We start from the raw sequence: 19,954 nt of genomic DNA on the forward strand, positions 1-19,954 counted from the left end.
TACGGCAAACCGTGCTTTTTGATTGAACTGAGTTTCATACTCATTCACAGTCATTCCTCCCTGTTTAAGCTCGAGGAATTCTTTCTCCAACCTCCTCCTCATGTCTAGAGGACAATACTTCTCTAGCACACGAGTTTTGAACATTTCCCAGGATAAATTCTCCTGGTCAAACTTGCTGAGAGCATCATAGGTTGCTTCCCACCAGACCAAGGCTTCTCCGATGAGCATTGCAGAAGTATAGTTAGCCTTGTCTTCAGCATCTACATGAGAAATACGAAACACTTTTTCTGTGTTTTGGATCTAAGTAAGAACAACAATTGGATTAAGAACACCAGAAAACTCTGTAGCACCGCTACTCTTGAAATCTTTAAACGAGGGACGCTTCACCTCTCCTCTCGAAGATTCTCCAGTGGCTTTCTCTTTTCCTTTATCACCACTCTTTTTGTGTTCTTCGAGAGTCTGTCGAATAACACCGGTAAGTTTACCCAAGAGTCGCTCCTCACGAGGAGATACTGGAGTATTCCCTTCCTCAGTTTGAGGACCTTCACCAACCTCGGGGGTATGGCTACTAACCTGTTCAGCCATTGCTCTGAAATAGGGAGTAATATTGTATTTTAGAATATTAGGGTTTACTATTACCTAATACTTATATATATATATATATCTATATATATATATATATATATATATATATATATATATATATATTTCTTATGGTTTGTATCCCTATACTTACAATAATTAAGTTCATATATTGAACTTCCAATAGTTTAAGTCTAAATACCAATCCGTCGAATTTAGTTCACTTAAACCACTGCTCTGATACCATGATTGAAAGAACCCCTTTCTATACTTTCATATTTCTAAAAGACCCAACTTTCATACTTGAAAATATAGTTACTCCAAAACATGCTACATGCATATTCATAAAACAATATTTTATATTGATAAAGCGGTTACAAACTATTGGATACAAACCCACTATTTCATAGTGTTATATATTACATAACTTCCCAGGATTCTATAGATTTATACATATGAGAGTGCAAAATACAACAGTTTCAAACTATTCGAAAATCTTCTATCAATACAGTAGTTTCAAACTATTCAAAAAATCTGCTACCAGTATATAACTATACTGGATGCTTATCTCCTACAAATTAGTTAAACATTGAGAGGGGTAAGCGGTGGCGCTTAGTGAGTTCAATAATAGATACAATATAACGTTATGTCATATATATACTGTAATATGCCATAAGCAAAGAGGAACAAGGAACAACAAAGGCATAATGCGAAAAGCTTTCCATATTAATCAATGAGACATAACAAATTCCATACTTGATATAAAATCAATAAAGTTTCAGCACAAATGACACAGTAAATACTCAAGAATATCATTTTGCTAGAATATTTAGGCTTTCAGCCTTATCTTAGCATACTACCGAAGCCAAAGTGATGCCTATGTCATACACTTCATGGTCAACGGTTCATACCAATACCCAAGTGATGCTTATGTCATACACTTCAAGTCAGAGGTACAACCTTGCTATAAAATAGCAGATACAACAACTCGAGATGATAACATGGAAAAGTACATAACACATATAACACATAACATACAATTGTTCCTATATATTAAACTCACCGAGAAATAACCGGGGGTCAAAATAGTAATTTGGGCAGCACTTCGGCTTTAAATATGACTTTCTTCGTTGAAAACCGGGAGTTTTCTTGAAAACCGGGCTCTGCGAAGGTAGGGCTTCGAAACCGAAAAGATAAATTTTTCGGGCTTCTCAGGAATCTCGGGGCGCGTTTCGGGCTTTGGAATAAGTACCGGGGCTTCGGGGGATGTCGGGATAGTAAAAGTATTGAAAAATTGTGAAAAAGTGTGAAATTTCCAAAGTTAGCCGAGAGGGTTCGCACCCTCCTATTTATAGGAGGCGAAGGTATTCGGCCGGAGGGAGGAGGGGCAGCTGGCGGCTCGCGAGAGGACCAGATGGCGCGCATGCGAGGGCTCCAGGTGGCTCGCTTCGGACACAACAGGCGTCTTCGGATGCGAGGAGTCACCGGGTGACTAAGCAGCTTCGGACGACTCATCGCGACACGCGTCGGATCCGGGCGAGGGTGAGTCACGACGTCGGAAACGAGGCGGACACGGCATCGGACCAATCAGAAGGTGCCAGCGAGGCTGCGGTCCAATCAGAAATTGCCACGTGGATCAACACTATTCATGCGAAAATTAAATGAAAATGTGCCCAATCTTGTAAAATCCATAACTTTCTCATACGGGCTCCGTTTTTGACGTTCTTTATATGAACGCGTAGAGAAATTTATGCTCTACAACTTTTGTTTAGACTTCGTTGGAAAATTTTGACTTTATTTTTATATTATTATTTTTAACAGACTGGGACTGGTAAATCCGTTAAAAATTCATAACTTCTTCATCCGACGTCCGTTTTCGTCAGACTTTTTACCATTGTACTGCTAATGACGAGACCTTCGATTCTCGTTTAGGTTGTGTCGGCTAAAAATCACTCGATCTAAAATTCGAGTTTTTAGCTGTCTACTGCTACGCTGAAACTTGTAAAAATCATAACTTCCTCATACGAAGTCAGATTTTGGCGTTCTTTTTATCGGACTTCTCGGTTTAACGAATACTACGACTTTCATTTAGATCACTAAGGCTAAAAAGTAGTTTATCAAAAACTCACTTTTTACGTCATTCGGCACCGTGTCGGTTTTATCGCAGATCTTCGATTGGTCATAACTTCTTCGTTATAACTCGGATTTCGACGAGGTTTTCGCCTGCGTGTTTCTAACGAGATTATCTACAACTTTCAACAATAAAATTTTACTTATTTCAAGTTTTATATTTTCGCTGAATTTCACTATTTAGCTTTTAATTGGAATCTCATAAGACTTCCAATAATTTATGAGTGATTCTAAACATAGTTTTACCTTATTTCTAGTAAAAAACTATCTGTTAGAACTCAGTACTCAATATCACATAATATTTCATAATATTATTTATATAAAACACGATCTCAAAACGTGTATGTTACATTTAGGCCTGGAACTTATGATCAAGTCGTTCTAAAGTTGAGGGAAAAGGTCGTCGGTATTAATATAACAGCAAAGCACGAGCAAAACAAAATCAAACATTTAAAGGATAAATTTTCTGTTGCATATGATATGCAAAATACAAGTGGGTTTGGATGGGACGATGCTCGTAAATATGTAGTAGTTGATTCTTCTGAGATATTAGAGGAATATCTAAAGGTTAGTGATTATATATATATATATATATATATATATATATATATATATATATATATATATATATATATATATATATATTGTTTTCGTATTTAAGTATTAAATATATGATTTTTTACATGTAACTTTGTTTGTTTTCCTAGAAACATCCAAACAGAAACTATGTCGCGAACAAACCATTCCCTGCATACGAGCGACTAGCAAATGTTTTTGGTAAAGATCGAGCTACAGGTGGTATGGCTGAATCGGTGGCTGATGTGACAGAAAATCAAAATATTGATAACGGAGAAGGAGAAAGTTTTCCATCGTCTAATTCTCATCCGCAAAACACTGCAACTTCCTCCAATCCGAATCCCAAAGACTCGCCGCCAAATAAAAAAAGGAAAGCGGCATCTGAAGAAGTAACACATGTAATTCAATTGGGGTTAACTACCATATCCGAGGAAATCCAGAAAATGACTAGGGCTATAACGTCTTCTACTAATGACCTCACGGAGTTAAAAACCATACATGAAGAGTTGAAGACCATGGAGTTGTCATCTTCAGAAATCATGCGAGTTTGTTTAAAGTTTACAAAGAACCTGAATTTGTTACCGATGTGGAATAGTTTGGACACAACTACCAAACCACTTTTTGCGAATACTATATTGGAAGAAAACAACTGAAGTTTGTTACTTTTTTTATTTAAAATTAAGGATTTTGGGAACCATTTTAGTTTAGAACTTTGTTAATTTTGTAGTAATTTTGATTATTTGGTAATAGAACTTGTTTTAATTTGAGAATTTTAAATAATTTTTTTAATAAAAATGTTTATTTTGAAGTTATGTATGTTAATTAAAGTTATTATGAATCTTTTTTTACAAAAGGGTAGTATGGTCATTTTTACATCTTGTTCTGTCCAGTTCTATTGTTACCAAACAGTTTCAGACAACTTGTTCTGTTCTGTTCCAGTCTTACCAAACGCTATACAAATTATTTGTCCAGTCCAGTCCAGTCATGTTCAGTCCAGTCATGTTCATTTTTGTTCCACCCAGTTCTTCTGCCAAATAGATAGGAAGAAAAATAGGAACAAAAGGTAGGATATTTAATTTCTCATATAATACAAAATCATAGGTGAGCTCACGATTCCGCAGACAAATTGACAAAACCACAATTGTGTTTGATCCATCAATGTTTTCGTTGGCTATTTTTGGATAATTCGTAACTTTTAGCCATTTTTGCTAAGTCATAAATAAATAGGCTATTTTTGTAAACTTTTCAAAAATAAACGATCAAAAGGTAAGGGTATGAATGTCAATTCACAAGAGGTGGTGATCAGCTTTTATGTGGAAATTCATAATTGCACACCACATTTTCGTTGTTTCCACGCTATATTTAATTATTTATCTCCGTCCCAACGATTTCTGCTGAAGCGCATTCAACGACAGAAAAATTCGGAAGTCGACCGAGAGAGATCGAGAGATAATCGGATAACATGTCGTGGCAAGCTTACGTCGATGACCACTTGATGTGCGAGATCGAAGGCAACCACCTCTCTGCTGCCGCTATCCTCGGCCATGACGGCAGCATCTGGGCTCAATCCGCCAATTTCCCTCAGGTTCATTTCCAATCCACCAATTTATGTATAATTTTCATTATTCTTCAATTCATTTGCTCATACATAAGTTTTACTTCAATTGATTTGCTCAATCACAAAAACTATGCGGATCTGATCCATATCGATACTGCCTGAATCTGAGTTTAGATTTGTTGAGTTTTCCGTGTTTAATCGTTGTGTTTTGTGCGGCTAATTCATTTATCTGATTCACCGATCGTTGATGCGTTGGTTACAATCGTTTTATATGTCGATTTCTGAAGTTTCAATTCCTTTCATTCAGATTCGTCGAGTTTTTCGAGTTCAATCGATTTGTTTCATGTAGTTGTGTTGTTGATCTGGCTTAGCGATCCATGATGCGATGGCTGCAATCGCTTTGTAGTTTCATTTTCTAGAATTATAAGTGGTTCATTGCTGTTAGGGCATACAGGGTCGATCTTTGCAATCTAGTGCTCAACTTGCATATGATAGCTTCTTTTGAGCTTTCGAATAACTAACTTTGGACCTAGTTTTTATTCACTGATCCATGGATAGATATAAACTTTACTTTAACAATTGATCTCGTTTGAAGGATATAAAGGTTCTAGATCTGAGTAAGTTTCAATGGAAAAAGAAAACTTACTGTTTCTTTTTGTCTACCAAATCAACCAATACTCTTGAGTCTTGAGTGCAATTCATAAGCTTATTTCTTCCTTTTTAACTCCAGATCTTTGTTTGTTGAACTGAATCACTGATAATCTATCTTTTTGGGTGATGAAACAGGTGAAGCCAGAGGAAGTAACTGGTATCATCAATGACTTCAATGAGCCTGGCACACTTGCTCCAACTGGATTACACATTGGTGGGACCAAGTATATGGTGATTCAAGGTGAATCAGGAGTTGTTATTCGAGGCAAAAAGGTGATCAAATCTTTTTTATAGAGTCACTAACTTTCCTTACCTCATGTTAGTCTTTTTTTTTTCAAAGTAAAATACCTTAATCACAAATGTTAGGTCATAATTTTTGTCTCTATTAAATGGTTGTGATTCCGATTCTGATTCCAGGGACCAGGAGGTGTTACAATTAAGAAGACCGGAATGGCTTTGATCATTGGGATCTATGATGAGCCAATGACTCCAGGTCAATGCAACTTGATTGTTGAAAGGCTTGGTGATTACCTTGTGGATCAGGGTTTCTAGTTTGCTTTGGTATGTTTTAATTTATATATTTCAATTTCTTCATTAAAAAATCTGGATGATATTTTTATTTTATTATTATTTTTTGTTAATGTGACTAACGATGGTAATTACAGGAGGGAAATGATACGTGAGTAACTAAGGTGTGACAGTATATGAAGACTGATTAAACTTCTAGTGGTGTTACCCTCATCATGATTTAAGTGTGATACTTGTTTTGGTGGATTTTTTTTTTTTAATTTTTGAATGTACTATTATTATAATCTCATATTTTTGTTTGTTTTCTATGCTTTTATTAGTTTATTCCCCTTATTATTTTTTTTTTACCATTCCACAAGTCAATTTAGTTAAATACTTTGTCTTAAAAGGTGATAAACATTAAACAACCATCTGCCTTTGGAAAGATGAACATACATTAGCATCAACTTTCAAACCTATCTTTATTGACACCAAATAAAAAAACCCAGAAAATTTTATATCTAAGGTTAAATATAAACTATAGTTCCAAACCTTTGATCTGAAGTATTAAGTTTCGTCTATGAAAAAGTAATGAAGTTATTTTGGATGTCTTTCGAGTTATTTTTGAATCTCTTTTATAAAGAAAATTGCAAATAGTGTATTGGGCTTTGAAGTGGGCCTACATTTATATGGGCCTACTGCACTGTCCCTGATGCGAAACTCGAAAATGGGCAAAAACATGTAATGTAATTTACCAATAGATAAAATCAATTATTTTCACTTCAGATCCAGAAGGGGGACGAAAGGGAAGGGGTTGGTCGTGGATGGCTTGTAGGGGTGGGGTGGGGTGGGGTGGTGTGCCCTTAATAACATAATTAGTAAAATGATAATATATATATATATATATAGAAAAGTTCAATAGAGAACCATAATTATTGGTTTTTCAAGGAACCAAATCTTTTTTTTCAATTTCTAGAGCTTATTCTTTATCGAAAAAAAAATCTAAAAATATCTAAATTCATATATTAACATTGTGAATGTGAAAAATATTTTTCGGATTCACCGTGTGAATCCGGATTCACATTGTGAATTTTCAAAGATTCACATTGTGAATTTGACATAAAAAAAATCGAATTTGATATCATTGGAAAAAGGATAAAAAGTTATGAATTTCTGTATTTTTAGTTTTTTTTTTAATAAAAAATAAGTTCTAAAAGTTGAAAAAAAGATTGGTTCATTGGTTCCTTGGTCAATTATGGTTCTCTATTGAACCTCACCCTATATATATATATATATATATATATATATATATATATATATATATATATATATATATATATATATATATATATATATATATATATATATATATATATATAGGAGTAGGATAAAATGAGAACACCTAAAAGGTTGAGAACGCGAGAACAGATCTGGACTATCTAAATACTAAGATCTATGGTTACTATTAAATGGGGGATTTATGAAAAATTCTAAAAGTACTGGCATTTAAGTGTAACATTTGAATGGTCAGAAGGGCATAACAGGAATTGCAACTTTACCTAATTCCTATAATTTCTCACCCTCTCACCTCTTACCTTTCTTATTCTCGTATCTATATCCTCTCTCTCTCTAGGGTTTCATAAGATGCATCGACTGTGACAACCATAGCCGACCTTCCCCTGGTCTAAACAACATCACTTGCAAGAGGATTCGGAGAAAGAGAAAGAGAGATCGAGAAGGAAAAAATGTCCGCCGATTTGGGTTGTTAGTGGCGAATAACACAATAAGATTCAAAGAGATATTGAGAAGGGGAAGTAAAAAGTCGTTTGTGTTCTCGGTTCTTGATCTACTCCAAATCGATCGACGAGTATTATGCCATCGTTTTCTAACAAACGGAATCTCGATTTCCAGTGTGTTGTTTGAATCGCATACAGATAATTCGATATATAAATTGAATGTCAAATTCAAATTGATCGACACGTACAGACCTGCCTATCATTCGAGCAAATACTTGATTGCATATCGTTTTGGTTACAAATATTCCAGACTTACATCCAGATTCAAGAGGCGAAATTCTTTTTCTTGTGTATGTTTCTCAGGTACAGTACTTTACTTATTTAAATTGGCTAATAGAGGAAGAAGATAAGTTGTGCACGTAAGGTGCTTGATGAAATGCCCGAATTAACAAAACTGGAACTTGAATGCTTGCTCGATTCTTTCTTAATATTTTCTTTGATTTTCTTTTTCTGACAATATTCAATGAAAGAAAATCAAAGCTAACATTTTGCTACACCCTCAATGACAAGCAAAACCAATAGAACATTCAAATTTATCTGTATTGATGCAAACAAAATTACTTAATTATTTCTAACTGTTTGCGCTTTGTTTTTTTTTTCTTCCTTTTCTGGAATAATCATGCATGAATATAGTTATATTCATACATGAATATAACAATAACCATATATACGTTTTAACAGTAAACATGTGACATTTTGCCCAATTTTGGTCCCTTAAATTACATTTCCGGTCCCTCTATTTTTGTTTGTGTGTCACTTTAACTTTAACTAGGTTACTCTCCTTTACCATGGTTGCCGATCCTTCCTACCGCCTTCACAGATCTATATCCGTCTTCTACCTTCCGGATCTTTCCCCCTGCGTCCTTATCTTCGAAATTTCAGATGAGCATCCAAACCTTCCGTTCTCTTTCTTCCTTCGGAGGTGCTAGAGAAGGTGAGCCGCCGCTTCCACCGCTTTCTAATTCTTTCAGTCTTTTCTATTCAGCCACCACCACCGTTGCTTACGTTTCTTCATCAGGTTTCGTCTGGTGCGTCTTCTTCAACCTCCTGACCCCAGCCCTGCACGATTGGGGGCAGTGGTTCGGTTTAGAATCTATATGGTCGGTTTATTCCACTCCCCAAAGTCGATTTTCGGACTCCATCACCGCCATCAGCCACAGCCATAGACGGTTTATTCCACTCCCCAAAGTCGATTTTCGGACTCCATCACCGCCATCTTCTCATCTTCGACACCGTCTTCAGGGAAGAGACGAAGGGGTAGACCTCCCGGTTGTGGAAATAAATAACAGCTTGATGCTTCATGTAGTTGGTATATGCTTATATACATACCCATTCAGATCATACTCATACGTAGATTCAATTATTTATTCATTGTTTTCATCAACACTTTCTTCACGTTTTGCATATTATATTACCCGTTCAGATCCTTATTTTATTAGCTTTGTGATTAAGTTGATAGATTCTGATGAAATCATGAATGTGCACATATTAAAATAACATCAGAGGATGATGCTAGACTGTATTTTTCACATTTTCTTTGTTTTTTTCTTTCATATTCTTCTTTAGCTGAAATGGGGTTTTCTTCTATGTATCTAATTTTCACAGGAATTTGAAACTAATATTCATGCACACCACCTGCTCGATAAAATGCCTGAACCGAATCTTATTATTTTTTCCTTTTTAAAAGCCCATAAAATTTTCCACGCCTGCTTCTTAGTTGCTGCATATCTCTCAAACGGTAATGTTCCAGCCTGTATAATTCATTAAAGAATTTAATACTTTTTTCAAAATGACTTGATTATTTTGCAAAACGACATCATAATTTGGTGAAAAAAAGAGAACAATTGTACAATAAAATTGTTAGAAATGTTTTTTTCCTTCAATTTTTTTTTGAGGTGAACATATTTATTATTAATACTTCAGGTATATGCTATCATTTTCAGTTGGTGCTGGCCCTTTTCCTTCTCTGCTATCTCCAAAGATTTTTTCCTCGAGCTTTAGAGCAAAAGCAATTGCCTTATCACCTAAAATGCATTGGGTAAGTTTACGTCATTTTTATTCTTTAGAAATATGATCATTTTTACTAACAAATGGTGATATTTTTAATGATCAGATATCAAACATTGTAGTCGGGTTGTATTTCTTGAGTGTGGTGACTAAATTTGGGATAAGAAAAGTGTACATGGGATATGTGAGACTCATAAGAAGATATGAATTAGATTTTATTAACTTCTATTTGCTGAAACATATTGTCTACTTCGTTTTCAGCTTAATAAGCTTGAAATTTTGGCATTGCAGTTCACCTCCTATGTTGTCATACTAAAAATTATAATGTTTATGATATGTTACCATATCGGCTACAGAACCCAATTTCATGAGGCACCGATTCATCTATTTTCTTCTCCTATACTCCTAATTTCACCAGGTTTGTCACAAAAAACTACTGGAAATTGTCACCATTGGAAGTATCTATTTGTCAGTCCTTATTATTTAGTATTTAATTTAATTTTTATGTTATTTATGAATTAAGATTATACAATTATAATTGTTTAAAAAAAAAAGAATAGATAATTTGTTTCATTTTTTTATTGAGTTTTCTTTTCAGATCTTCATCTTATAAAACAGTCGCTATATGGTTCTTCAAGGTATGAGAAGCCCAAGATTGTTCTATAAAACAGTTTAATAATCGTTATCTTCTTTTTCTCTTCATTACTAGCAAGGAAAGGACATAGTTTGCAGCCATTATGACAAAGATTGTTCTGTAAACAGTTGTTTAACCTTCTTTAACTAATTTTTTTCTATTGAATCTAGGAGTAAGAAAATTATTGATTTCGATTAGTAATTTGAGATTCAATATTAAGAACACAAATTGTTTATTGTTAATTTTGCTCGATTCTGCTATAATGGTTTGGTTATGTGTTTTAACTGATTCTGCCTGTTGTTCTTCTGCATTTGTCGTCTGCCTTCCTTCGCTTTCTCCACCTGCTTCCAATTTGGGTGTTACTCTTTTATGCAGGATGGAGATATTATAAATATTAATGTCACCGTTTACTTAGATGTAAGATTATCATATTCTTTTTTTATAGAAATATTATATATTTTTTTATCCATCTTTTTATTAGGGTTATCATGCTGATACCTCAAAGACATTTTTATGTAGAAATGTTGATGAAGCCACAAAACGACTTGTAGAGGTACACCTCATATTAAAATTGATGAAGATTATTAATAGAATTTTTATCTTTATTTTTAGTTTTTTCAATTCTGTTTCTACATTCATGACAGGTTACTGAACAATGCTTAGAGAGAGGTATTTCTGTTTGCAAAGATGTTTCTCCATTGATGACACGTGTGCGGTATGTTTTTTCTTACGTTTTGCATACAGCTTCTTTGGTAAAAGTTACTGACTTGAAGAGTTTTTAACGAAAATTTCCCGTGTATACAGTTTAACTATAGTACCTGAATTTGAAAATTTTAAACAAATTTAATAGAATTACATTAGAATAACCTTAATAAAATATTAGATGTTACTTTTAGGCAAAGTATGTCAAGTTTTGGTTGACTTTCAATTCATACATATCTAACAGTGGCTCACTTTCAATTCTTTTTTAGATTTAGGTTTTTTTTTTTTTTCAAATTTAGGTGGCAACAAGAGTACATAGCAGCAAATTTTCTATTTGAACTTTTTTTTTTTGTTTTTTGCGATTTGTTTTCATTTCCTTTTCCAAAAACCAAAATACATTGCCATTTGGTCAATTTTCCATTTTTAATTGACAGCTACACTAAATAGCAACGTACTTTGAATTTACACATTTATTTGGTTTATGCAATTTGTTTTCATTTTTTTTACCAAAAAGAAAAATATATTCCTATTTGTTACAAATTTAACCACTATTATCAGCTAATCAATATGTTTTTTAATAGTTGATTAAATAGAACTTTATTTTTTTTTCTTTTTTTTTTTGTTTGGTAATTCATTGAAATATAATGTTTGCAGTTGCTATTACAACAGATTTCGACACATGGGCAACAACAGATATTGTTCGATGCCTAATCTTCAACTAAGAATCAGGTAAATAAACCATACTTGAACATCCGAATAATTTTTATTTATTTATTTTTTAAGTTATGCATGAACTTTAGATTAATTTTCAATTTTAGAAGTTACCTAACAAAGCCGACGATTGAACATCCCAAAGTTTTGATATGTTTTTTTTCTTTTCTTTTCTCAGGACTTATGGAATCTAAGAAAGCCGACAATTGAACTTATTAACATACTGTAACACACACTAATCAACAAATTGATTTTTTTTTTGTTTGCTGTGGTGACTTTGCTTTTATCAGATACGTGTGTTGTCATTTTATCAAATGTTTTTTCAGCTAGCCAATGTTATACTTAGACAACACTTAATGAGGAAAAAACCATGAAGTATTTGATCCGTGGAATCCGGCTCTTCGGTTCGATCCCATCAACCAAAGGATAAACCCATGAAGTATATATTTCGATAAATAGCTTATCCGACAACAAAAAAATTATCCATGACGAAATAATATTACTGCTCCATAACAATGCTCAAACTATAAACAGATAGTTGATCAAACAACATTTAGAACAAACAACGGAAAAAATTGTCGCATCCGACCCCCGCAACGCGGGGCTCCCCATCTAGTATACATTATTATAGTTTGTGAATTATTTTCAGGAATAATCATACACGAATATAGCTATAATCATACATGAAAATTACTCAAATATTTCTAATTGTTTGCCATTTGTTTTTTACAGGTATGAATGTAAGAATAACAAAGATCACATGTGCCTTTGTTTTTGGGTGTGATGGTAGCATCAAGATTAACGATCATGAGCGCAACATCGTTTTTTATGATTATAAATGTATTAGATATTTTTTTATCTGTTTCATTCTTTAGTGATTTCAACTAATTTTTTTAACTTCCCATTGTTCTTTATTCATTTGCGATTACACATGTATTCATTTTTTTTTACCTTTGTATTGTTATTTCTTCATTTGTGATTATAATTGTTTTGAGTTTTTATCTATCTTATTGTATGTTATTAATTAAAGTATTTGTTGTTATTTATAATTATTCATGATTAACATAACCCGATCAATTAAAATTCTAAACAATTATGTAAAAGTTTATTTTTATGTACATTTCAATCATTAATGAATTTAACATAAAAGTATTTTTTTTTAATCTAAATAAAGCATAGTTAAAAAACAAAAACCTAGAAGTTATAAAAAAATTATTTTTCATTCATTAATGAATGAATTCGTATGAATCATCTGGTATAAAAAATGATTTTTTTAAATTAGAAAAGTGATAATTTTTTTAAAAAAATATTTTATTAATAAAAAAATATATATATTTTGGAAACGGTCCCTAAATTTAAGGAAAGTGGTTTCTAATTTTATATAATTTAATTAAAACAATTACTAATATGCCCTTATATAATGATTGGTCAAGAATTGTTCTCGCGTTCTCAACCTTTTAGGCGTTCTCATTTGATATTTCCCTATATATATATATATATATATATATATATATATATATATATATATATATATATATATATATATATATATATATATATATATATTATCAAATTACTATGATATGTCGGCAACAGGACAGTGGATTCACGCCAATGTCAAACTATTTGACTTGATGTTTTTTCCTTAGGTTGGAGGAATGAAAGACTATTTTTGTTCGAACGTCCTTTAAAATTGCCTTATTTTTCAGAGTTTTCAGGCATTTAGGTTTCTTCGGTTGAATAGTGTTAGAATTACCCTATGATGATTACTGGTTTACTAAATTATATAAAACCTTGATGATTTGAATTTGATATACTACTTTGTTAAAGGTTCAACTTTTGTAATATATCCAACGTTCAAGAACCAAAAGATTTCTAGCCCAGTAGTATCTGATATCATCAGGTGTTGCCCTCCTCCTTGAGATCGAGGGTTCAAGTTATCGTTGTGGACATAAATGAAATTAAAGAGCATATTAGATTTGTCGTTAAAAAAATAATAAAAAAATCCAACATCCAAGAGCATGATGTTAACTGGGTTTTTATAAATATCTCAACCATTGTGATTTTTAGATGTCTTTCCCAAAACTAGTGTTTTCGGAGCTTGCATGTAAAGTTGGTTATTATGATATTATTGTAGGAAATATATGTTGTTATTAAAGAAGTATAAATTCAATAAACTTATTACCAAAACAGTAAAAAACAGAATACTTAGTAAATTATAAAACAAAATCAGTCAGAAACATACTTAAATATGGATATTACACAATGAAATAGGTACATATCGAGGCTGTAAATGCAATGTCCTAACCCTGACTGTCGTAAGGGTTCAACAATCTAATCAAGAGTTCTTTATTCTGTCGAAATGGCTATGCTCCCTTTATGATCCAAAAAACGGACTTGCATGAATTCGTGTGGTGTATAATGTTTCTGACTCTCTCAAAATCTATTAAAAGAGATACTTAAGTCTTTCCATGTAACAATTATCAATTGTCAATACCGAAAATAATTGTCTAAAAACTTGTCATATTCATTTACAAAGAACTAATAAGTTAGTTTAACAATTAAAAAAAAAATCCGTAATTAAGTGGATTAAAAAATATTTTAATACAGTAAAGAAAAGCCTAAGAGCTCAAGGCCGAAAATTTTGGCCATTAAATTTTATTTAATCCAAGAAAAATTCATGCCTCATTAGGCTAATAAGTTGGATGAAGCTGAAACAGTGAGAATTTTGACTCGTAATCTGAAAAGGGTCAAGTTTGTTGGATTCGATGGATAGGGAAAATCCGAAAGTAGCTGGAAATGCATTGGAATTTGGAAGAAATGGTTTCACTTGGGATAACAAAAAAAATTATGTGACATCCCCATTTTCACGGCTAGAAAAGACCGATTTTGTTTATGCTTTATAAAAATCAGAGTATCTATTTTAATAAAAATGTTGCGGAATTTGTTCCCAGAAAAACATGATAAATACATTATCAAAGCATTTCCGAAGAAATGTATTTTTATTCATTTTAAAACATTTGGGATGTCATCGTCAATACAGAAACATAAGCATAAACAGAACTTACATTCATTTACACTAGTGATCTACATCTATTTTAAATCTCAGTGTAAAGTAGTTTCATATCGACACCTGTGATACAAATAAGCTTGAGTGACTCAGGTTGGGAAACATGGTGAGTACATAGGGTTTTCAACCCACAATAATATAATTATTATGTTTAATCATCAAACAGTTAACCCAATTACTCATCCCCATTATCTTCCTTACTCTTAAGGGTCTACCCTAAGAATTAGCTATCCCTTGTTTATTCATTCCTAAGGATCATCCTAAGGAATCGGCACGACATCCATCGTTGCCAGAGTTTACTCAACAGGCACTACGTCGCATAGTCGCCAGGGCTTAGGCACTAAGTCTCATAGTCGCCAGGGTTTATACAACAGGCACTAAGTCGCATAGTCGCCAGGGTTTAGGCTCTAAGTCTCATAGTCACCAGGGTTTAGGCACTAAGTCTCATAGTTGCCAAGGTTTATCTCGTTTATCAACAATATCGTTTTCGAGAATCCACTCGCAATACATGTCAATGGGTTTTTAGAGTACAGCTGGTGAATACACAGTTCAAATAAACACCTACAGGTTGCGAGCCTGCTAGTGTTCCACTGGACTGTCTAGAATAGTCTGTGGTTGTCATCCATACTCTGCTAGATGACGGGGCCAACACTTGGGTAAAAGGCTTCTCTCATGGTTCACCTCTCACCCTTATCTCATGGTCTATATCATCTCTCATCATTTTATTTTTGTCACACAACAACTATTTCATATACCCATGTTTTACCCAACACATTTTGTAGATATAAAATACATATACAGTTTAAATCATTTAAAACATGTATAAAAAATCTTTCACCCAGCATAGACAGCAAGCATTCAGGCAATATACACACATATCACGTAATTTATATTAAAATACTTCATATGTATGTGTAAGATGAAAGTAACTATGCACTCACCTGATAAGGTGGTGACTCGGTACTTGGACAGCGCTTCGTTAATCTTAAAATAATTTCCCTCGGACAAAACCTTGTATCATTACGACTAGAGTTTAGTCTCATTTTAACCGAGACAAATTAATAGTCTAGCTATTATTACTATTATATAAGCGTTAAACAATACTCTTCGCCCACTATGTACAGACAGGGGCCAGACATGGAACACCGGAGGGCACGATCATTTTGGCATAAAGCACTTTTGAATCCAGCAACCCAAGCGGCCCTCCAAACCAGATTCCCCGTACCGCGAGTGGTTAAAAAGATATTATAGCGACACTTATATAACTCATAATAATAGCCCAAATACTTATTATAAGGTCCTAATAACATTACTATATTAAAACATAAGCTATACTAAAGATAGGGTAGGCATAACTCACTTACAGCGGGTTTTCTCGAAAACCGGGCTTCGCTGGAGCAGCGTTTCCGAGCCGAAAGGCTCTTTTCTCGGGGCTCTGGGAGCCTCGGGAATTCCTTCGGGTGCTAGGGGGAGTACTGACCACGACCTCTATTTATAGGCCGAAAGGTTGGATTTGGTGTGAGAATTATGGCTGCCCACGACCTCTATTTATAGGCTTGAAATCTGATCGACTCGCCGAGTCGGAGTACTGACCCGCCGAGTCCATGCCACATGTCACCATTCTGGTGGCAAAACGTGGGTGGCCTATAGTGTGCCACGTCACCCCTTTTGCAGCAGCACCCTGCCGACTTCTAAATCTCGTAACTTTCGCATACGAGCTCCGTTTTCGACGTTCTTTATATCCACGCGTAGGTAAAAACAATATCTACAACTTTCATTTTGACTCCGTCGGCTAATTCTTGACCGATTTTAAATTTAATAGTAGGAGGAGATTATATTGTTAAATGTCCGCGTAAAATTCATAACTTCTACATACGGACTCCGTTTTCGTCTGTATTTTTATGGTTGAGTTCCTATTAATGAGATCTTCAACTCTCATTTAGTTCGCGTAGGCCAAAAACCACTCGAACTAAAATTCGAGTTTCGGGTCGTGCACAGCAATGCCAAATCTTAGAAAATTCATAACTTCCTCCTACGAAGTCGGATTTGGACGTTCTTTTTTTGTATGTTCTCGGTTTAACGTATACTACAACTTTTGTTTAGATCACTATGGCTGAAAAATCCTCTATAGTAAATTCACTATTTACGTCTCCCGGTGTCGTGCCGATTTTGCCGTAAAACTTCAACGGGCCATAACTTCTTCGTTATAACTCGGATTTCGGCGTTCTTTATATGTACGAAACCCTTGTAACATATGCTACAACTTGGTTAAGATTACTCCTCCTAAATAATCTTCCATAAAAAACTCATTTTTGATGCTCATTGTCTCTAAATTGACTAGCCCGGATCTACGGGCGTTACAAATTACCATCAATGTCAATCGAGACTATGAAGAAAATGTCAAATTTTCACAAGGCTTCTTCAAACGTTTAAACTGGTTATTCTTTTTCTTTGAGGACTAAGGAAAATTGTGTTAGGCTTGATTACACACAATAGCAACATATTTTAGGTCTAAAATTTTATCTTATGCGATGTATATATTATGTAACATAGAACCATTTATTTTTTGTTCATTATAGGCAATATACTTTGTGTTATTTCACACAGTATGGTGAATATACTACCTAAAATAGGAATTTATTTAAAACAATTTGTTATCATCAATTGCTAGAGTTTCCTAAAGTTTTATGAGAAAGTTGTGGTCGCCATGACCAAATAAATAAAATGAATAGCAAGGTATGTTCGTCAAAACTAACCGGAAGGTATAATTTTTATTTGTATACATTATACAAGTATTCGGCAAAAACAACGGGAGGCTTTTAAAACATATAAAATCATATCAAATGACTTATCTAAAACACGTTATTTATAAAAATTAAGTCAATTTGTAAAATTATAAAAAGTTTGAATTTAAATTTTTTTTTGTTTTATCTAAAAGCTAAATGTTTCTACTGGGTAGCTTTTTTTCGATTTTTTTTCTTAAATAGTAAAAGGTTGAATCGCCTAAAAGTAAGATGCCGAACACACCCCAAGAATAGTAATCTATCAATCTAAGTTTTTCCTGTAAAATCCAAACAGAAATCTTGTAACAACGTAAATTTCCAAAACAATTTTTCATTTTTAAAACATACTTTTGTTCATCAAAACAATATCAAGCAAACTGTATCCACTGTCATAATAACAAACTAAACCCAGAATCTCAAAACATAATCTCTATGAGTGTGTACGGATCATGCCGACGCCTTCCCGCGATCGTCGCTAGTATCTGAAACACATAACACAACAACTGTAAGCATAAATGCTTAGTGAGTTCCCCAAAATACCACATACCACACATACGCCTTTCCAGGCCATACTCTGTAGGATCTTCCGATCCATGTGTCTCAGGGGACTTCCGTCCCGAATCCCGGTAGACCTTCCGGTCCTACCCGTATCGACCTTCCGGTCCATGTCATCTTGACCTTCCGGTCCATACCATACATAACATACATATCACATAACCGCATATAGCACATACATCTCATAGCATACAAGACCTTCCGGTCACACATAGGTACCCTTCCAGGTATAGTATAGTCAGAAGACTCACCTCAATGAAGTCGAATAAACTCTAGTGCTCAACGTCCCGACCTAGCCTCCTCCTATTATTCAAATAACATTCCCGATAAATATTCTCTCATAGCCTCATCTCTACAGATTGGGTAGAAGGCCATTCTACCCCTCTCTGAACTCTCTTGAATCAGTCTTGACCAGAACCCTAAAGTCAATGAAAGTCAACGGTCAAACTTTGACCCGACTAGTCGAGTGCACAAGGGCGACTCGGCGAGTCCATGCGGGTTCTCTGAATCCTTCTAGCCTCTCTTGGCTCGTCGAGTCATCGTCCCACTCGACGGGTTACACCTGTCACGAATCGTGGGGCAACCCCGACTCGACTCGTCGAGTCCCATTATGGACTCGGCGAGTTGCATCCATGGCAACACTGAAATGACCTTCTGAGGTTAGATCTACTTCTCTAACCTATAGATCTGGCCTTCCCAACCACTATAATCACGTAAAGGTCCGACCTTTACACTCATGCAATGTCCAATAAGCTCCTTTGGGTGAAATAACCTCTAGAATGGCAACCTAGGGTCATATCTCTAATGGAGTAGCAAAAAGCAAGGTAGATAGGACTCTGTGGACCTCTTAAGGTCCAGATCTAAGAAGAACTCCACCTTGGGACCTCACATACTTCGAATCCAAGCCAAAGAAGGCATAAGAAAACCCTAGATTCAAGTAGATCACCAAATACACGAGATTGAGCACAGATTAGTACCTCTAGCAGTCTCTTCTGATCAAATGGGTGATAGATCTGAGCTCCTCAATCTTCCTTGTTTGTCCTCCTTCCTTCTTTCTTGCAAAATCACACTTAGAATGATGAATTAGCCCTCTTCTTGCACTACAAGCTTTCTCTCTGCTCTCTAGGGTTTCTCAGGGGTGCATTGGCCGCAATGGAGGCCATAAAGGCCTTTAAATAGGGCACATGCCCCGAGAATTAGGGTTTCACTTAACAGCGCGGACTCGCCGAGTCCACGCATCGACTCGTCGAGTCCTTCATTAAATCAGACAAGAAATGCGCGCTCCTACTCGGCGAGTCTGAGCGTCTACTCGCCGAGTCCCTCCATAAAACTCAAGATAAATGAACTTTATAGCATACCTGGAAATCTGGATGTTACAAATCTTGCATAACTTATCATTGAGTATAATAACTAAATTATAGCCCGCGTTAAACACGGGAAACACATAAAAAAAACATATAATTGACTGCAGATATTGCATAATGATTATAAACAAAATATATGGTTATTGGTATTATTGAAATGTGTAAAAAATACATTGAAAACGATAAATATCTATAATCATTGAATGATCTTTTTGTAGACAACATTTTTTATTTTATTAGTTGAACGACCTTCCTCGTCTCATATAGTTATGATATTGTTATATAACTATAAGCATTTTAATTAGACGTTCCTTCCATAATAAGGTTG

The 19,954-nt window shown here is 34.4% G+C and overlaps 2 protein-coding genes across 15 annotated transcripts; both read left to right on the forward strand.

The window, feature by feature from the left end:
• Positions 1–4,626: 4,626 nt before the first annotated feature.
• On the forward strand, positions 4,627–6,331 carry LOC145126129 (profilin-like). The gene is made up of 4 exons (XM_079061536.1): positions 4,627–4,873; positions 5,633–5,770; positions 5,915–6,058; positions 6,163–6,331. The coding sequence occupies exons 1-3, from the start codon at positions 4,751–4,753 to the stop codon at positions 6,047–6,049; spliced, it is 396 nt and encodes a 131-aa protein (XP_078917662.1). The 5' UTR covers positions 4,627–4,750; the 3' UTR covers positions 6,050–6,058; positions 6,163–6,331.
• A 2,250-nt stretch (positions 6,332–8,581) lies between these two features.
• LOC145124485 (uncharacterized) lies at positions 8,582–12,857 on the forward strand. Of its 14 annotated transcripts, none has more exons than XM_079059838.1 (11): positions 8,582–8,734; positions 8,819–9,109; positions 9,744–9,838; positions 9,914–9,991; positions 10,099–10,225; positions 10,406–10,445; positions 10,923–10,994; positions 11,086–11,156; positions 11,798–11,872; positions 12,033–12,079; positions 12,587–12,857. In XM_079059838.1, the coding sequence occupies exons 1-7, from the start codon at positions 8,683–8,685 to the stop codon at positions 10,990–10,992; spliced, it is 753 nt and encodes a 250-aa protein (XP_078915964.1). In that variant the 5' UTR covers positions 8,582–8,682; the 3' UTR covers positions 10,993–10,994; positions 11,086–11,156; positions 11,798–11,872; positions 12,033–12,079; positions 12,587–12,857. The 14 variants fall into 14 exon arrangements, with proteins under 14 accessions (XP_078915964.1, XP_078915972.1, XP_078915963.1 ...); XM_079059846.1 differs by lacking the exon at positions 12,587–12,857 and adding an exon at positions 10,817–10,858 and having other exon boundaries at positions 10,961–10,994; positions 12,033–12,246; XM_079059837.1 differs by lacking the exon at positions 12,587–12,857 and adding an exon at positions 12,181–12,246.
• Positions 12,858–19,954: the final 7,097 nt, after the last annotated feature.

This window comes from Lactuca virosa, chromosome 7 (assembly GCF_052849685.1).
Source record: "Lactuca virosa cultivar CGN04683 chromosome 7, Lactuca_virosa_CGN04683_v6, whole genome shotgun sequence".
NCBI classification, from domain to species: Eukaryota; Viridiplantae; Streptophyta; class Magnoliopsida; order Asterales; family Asteraceae; genus Lactuca; species Lactuca virosa.

What these genes read in the sequence shown, in the direction of transcription:
- LOC145126129 (XM_079061536.1), top strand. Translation starts at nt 4,751, where the DNA reads ATGTCGTGGCAAGCTTACGTCGATGACCACTTGATGTGCGAGATCGAA. An exon ending in AATCCGCCAATTTCCCTCAG is followed by an intron (nt 4,874 to 5,632) that starts GTTCATTTCCAA and finishes GTGATGAAACAG; the next exon opens with GTGAAGCCAGAGGAAGTAAC. An exon ending in TTGTTATTCGAGGCAAAAAG is followed by an intron (nt 5,771 to 5,914) that starts GTGATCAAATCT and finishes TTCTGATTCCAG; the next exon opens with GGACCAGGAGGTGTTACAAT.
- LOC145124485 (XM_079059838.1), top strand. Translation starts at nt 8,683, where the DNA reads ATGAGCATCCAAACCTTCCGTTCTCTTTCTTCCTTCGGAGGTGCTAGA. An exon ending in TATACTCCTAATTTCACCAG is followed by an intron (nt 10,226 to 10,405) that starts GTTTGTCACAAA and finishes TTTTCTTTTCAG; the next exon opens with ATCTTCATCTTATAAAACAG. An exon ending in TCGCTATATGGTTCTTCAAG is followed by an intron (nt 10,446 to 10,922) that starts GTATGAGAAGCC and finishes TCTTTTTATTAG; the next exon opens with GGTTATCATGCTGATACCTC.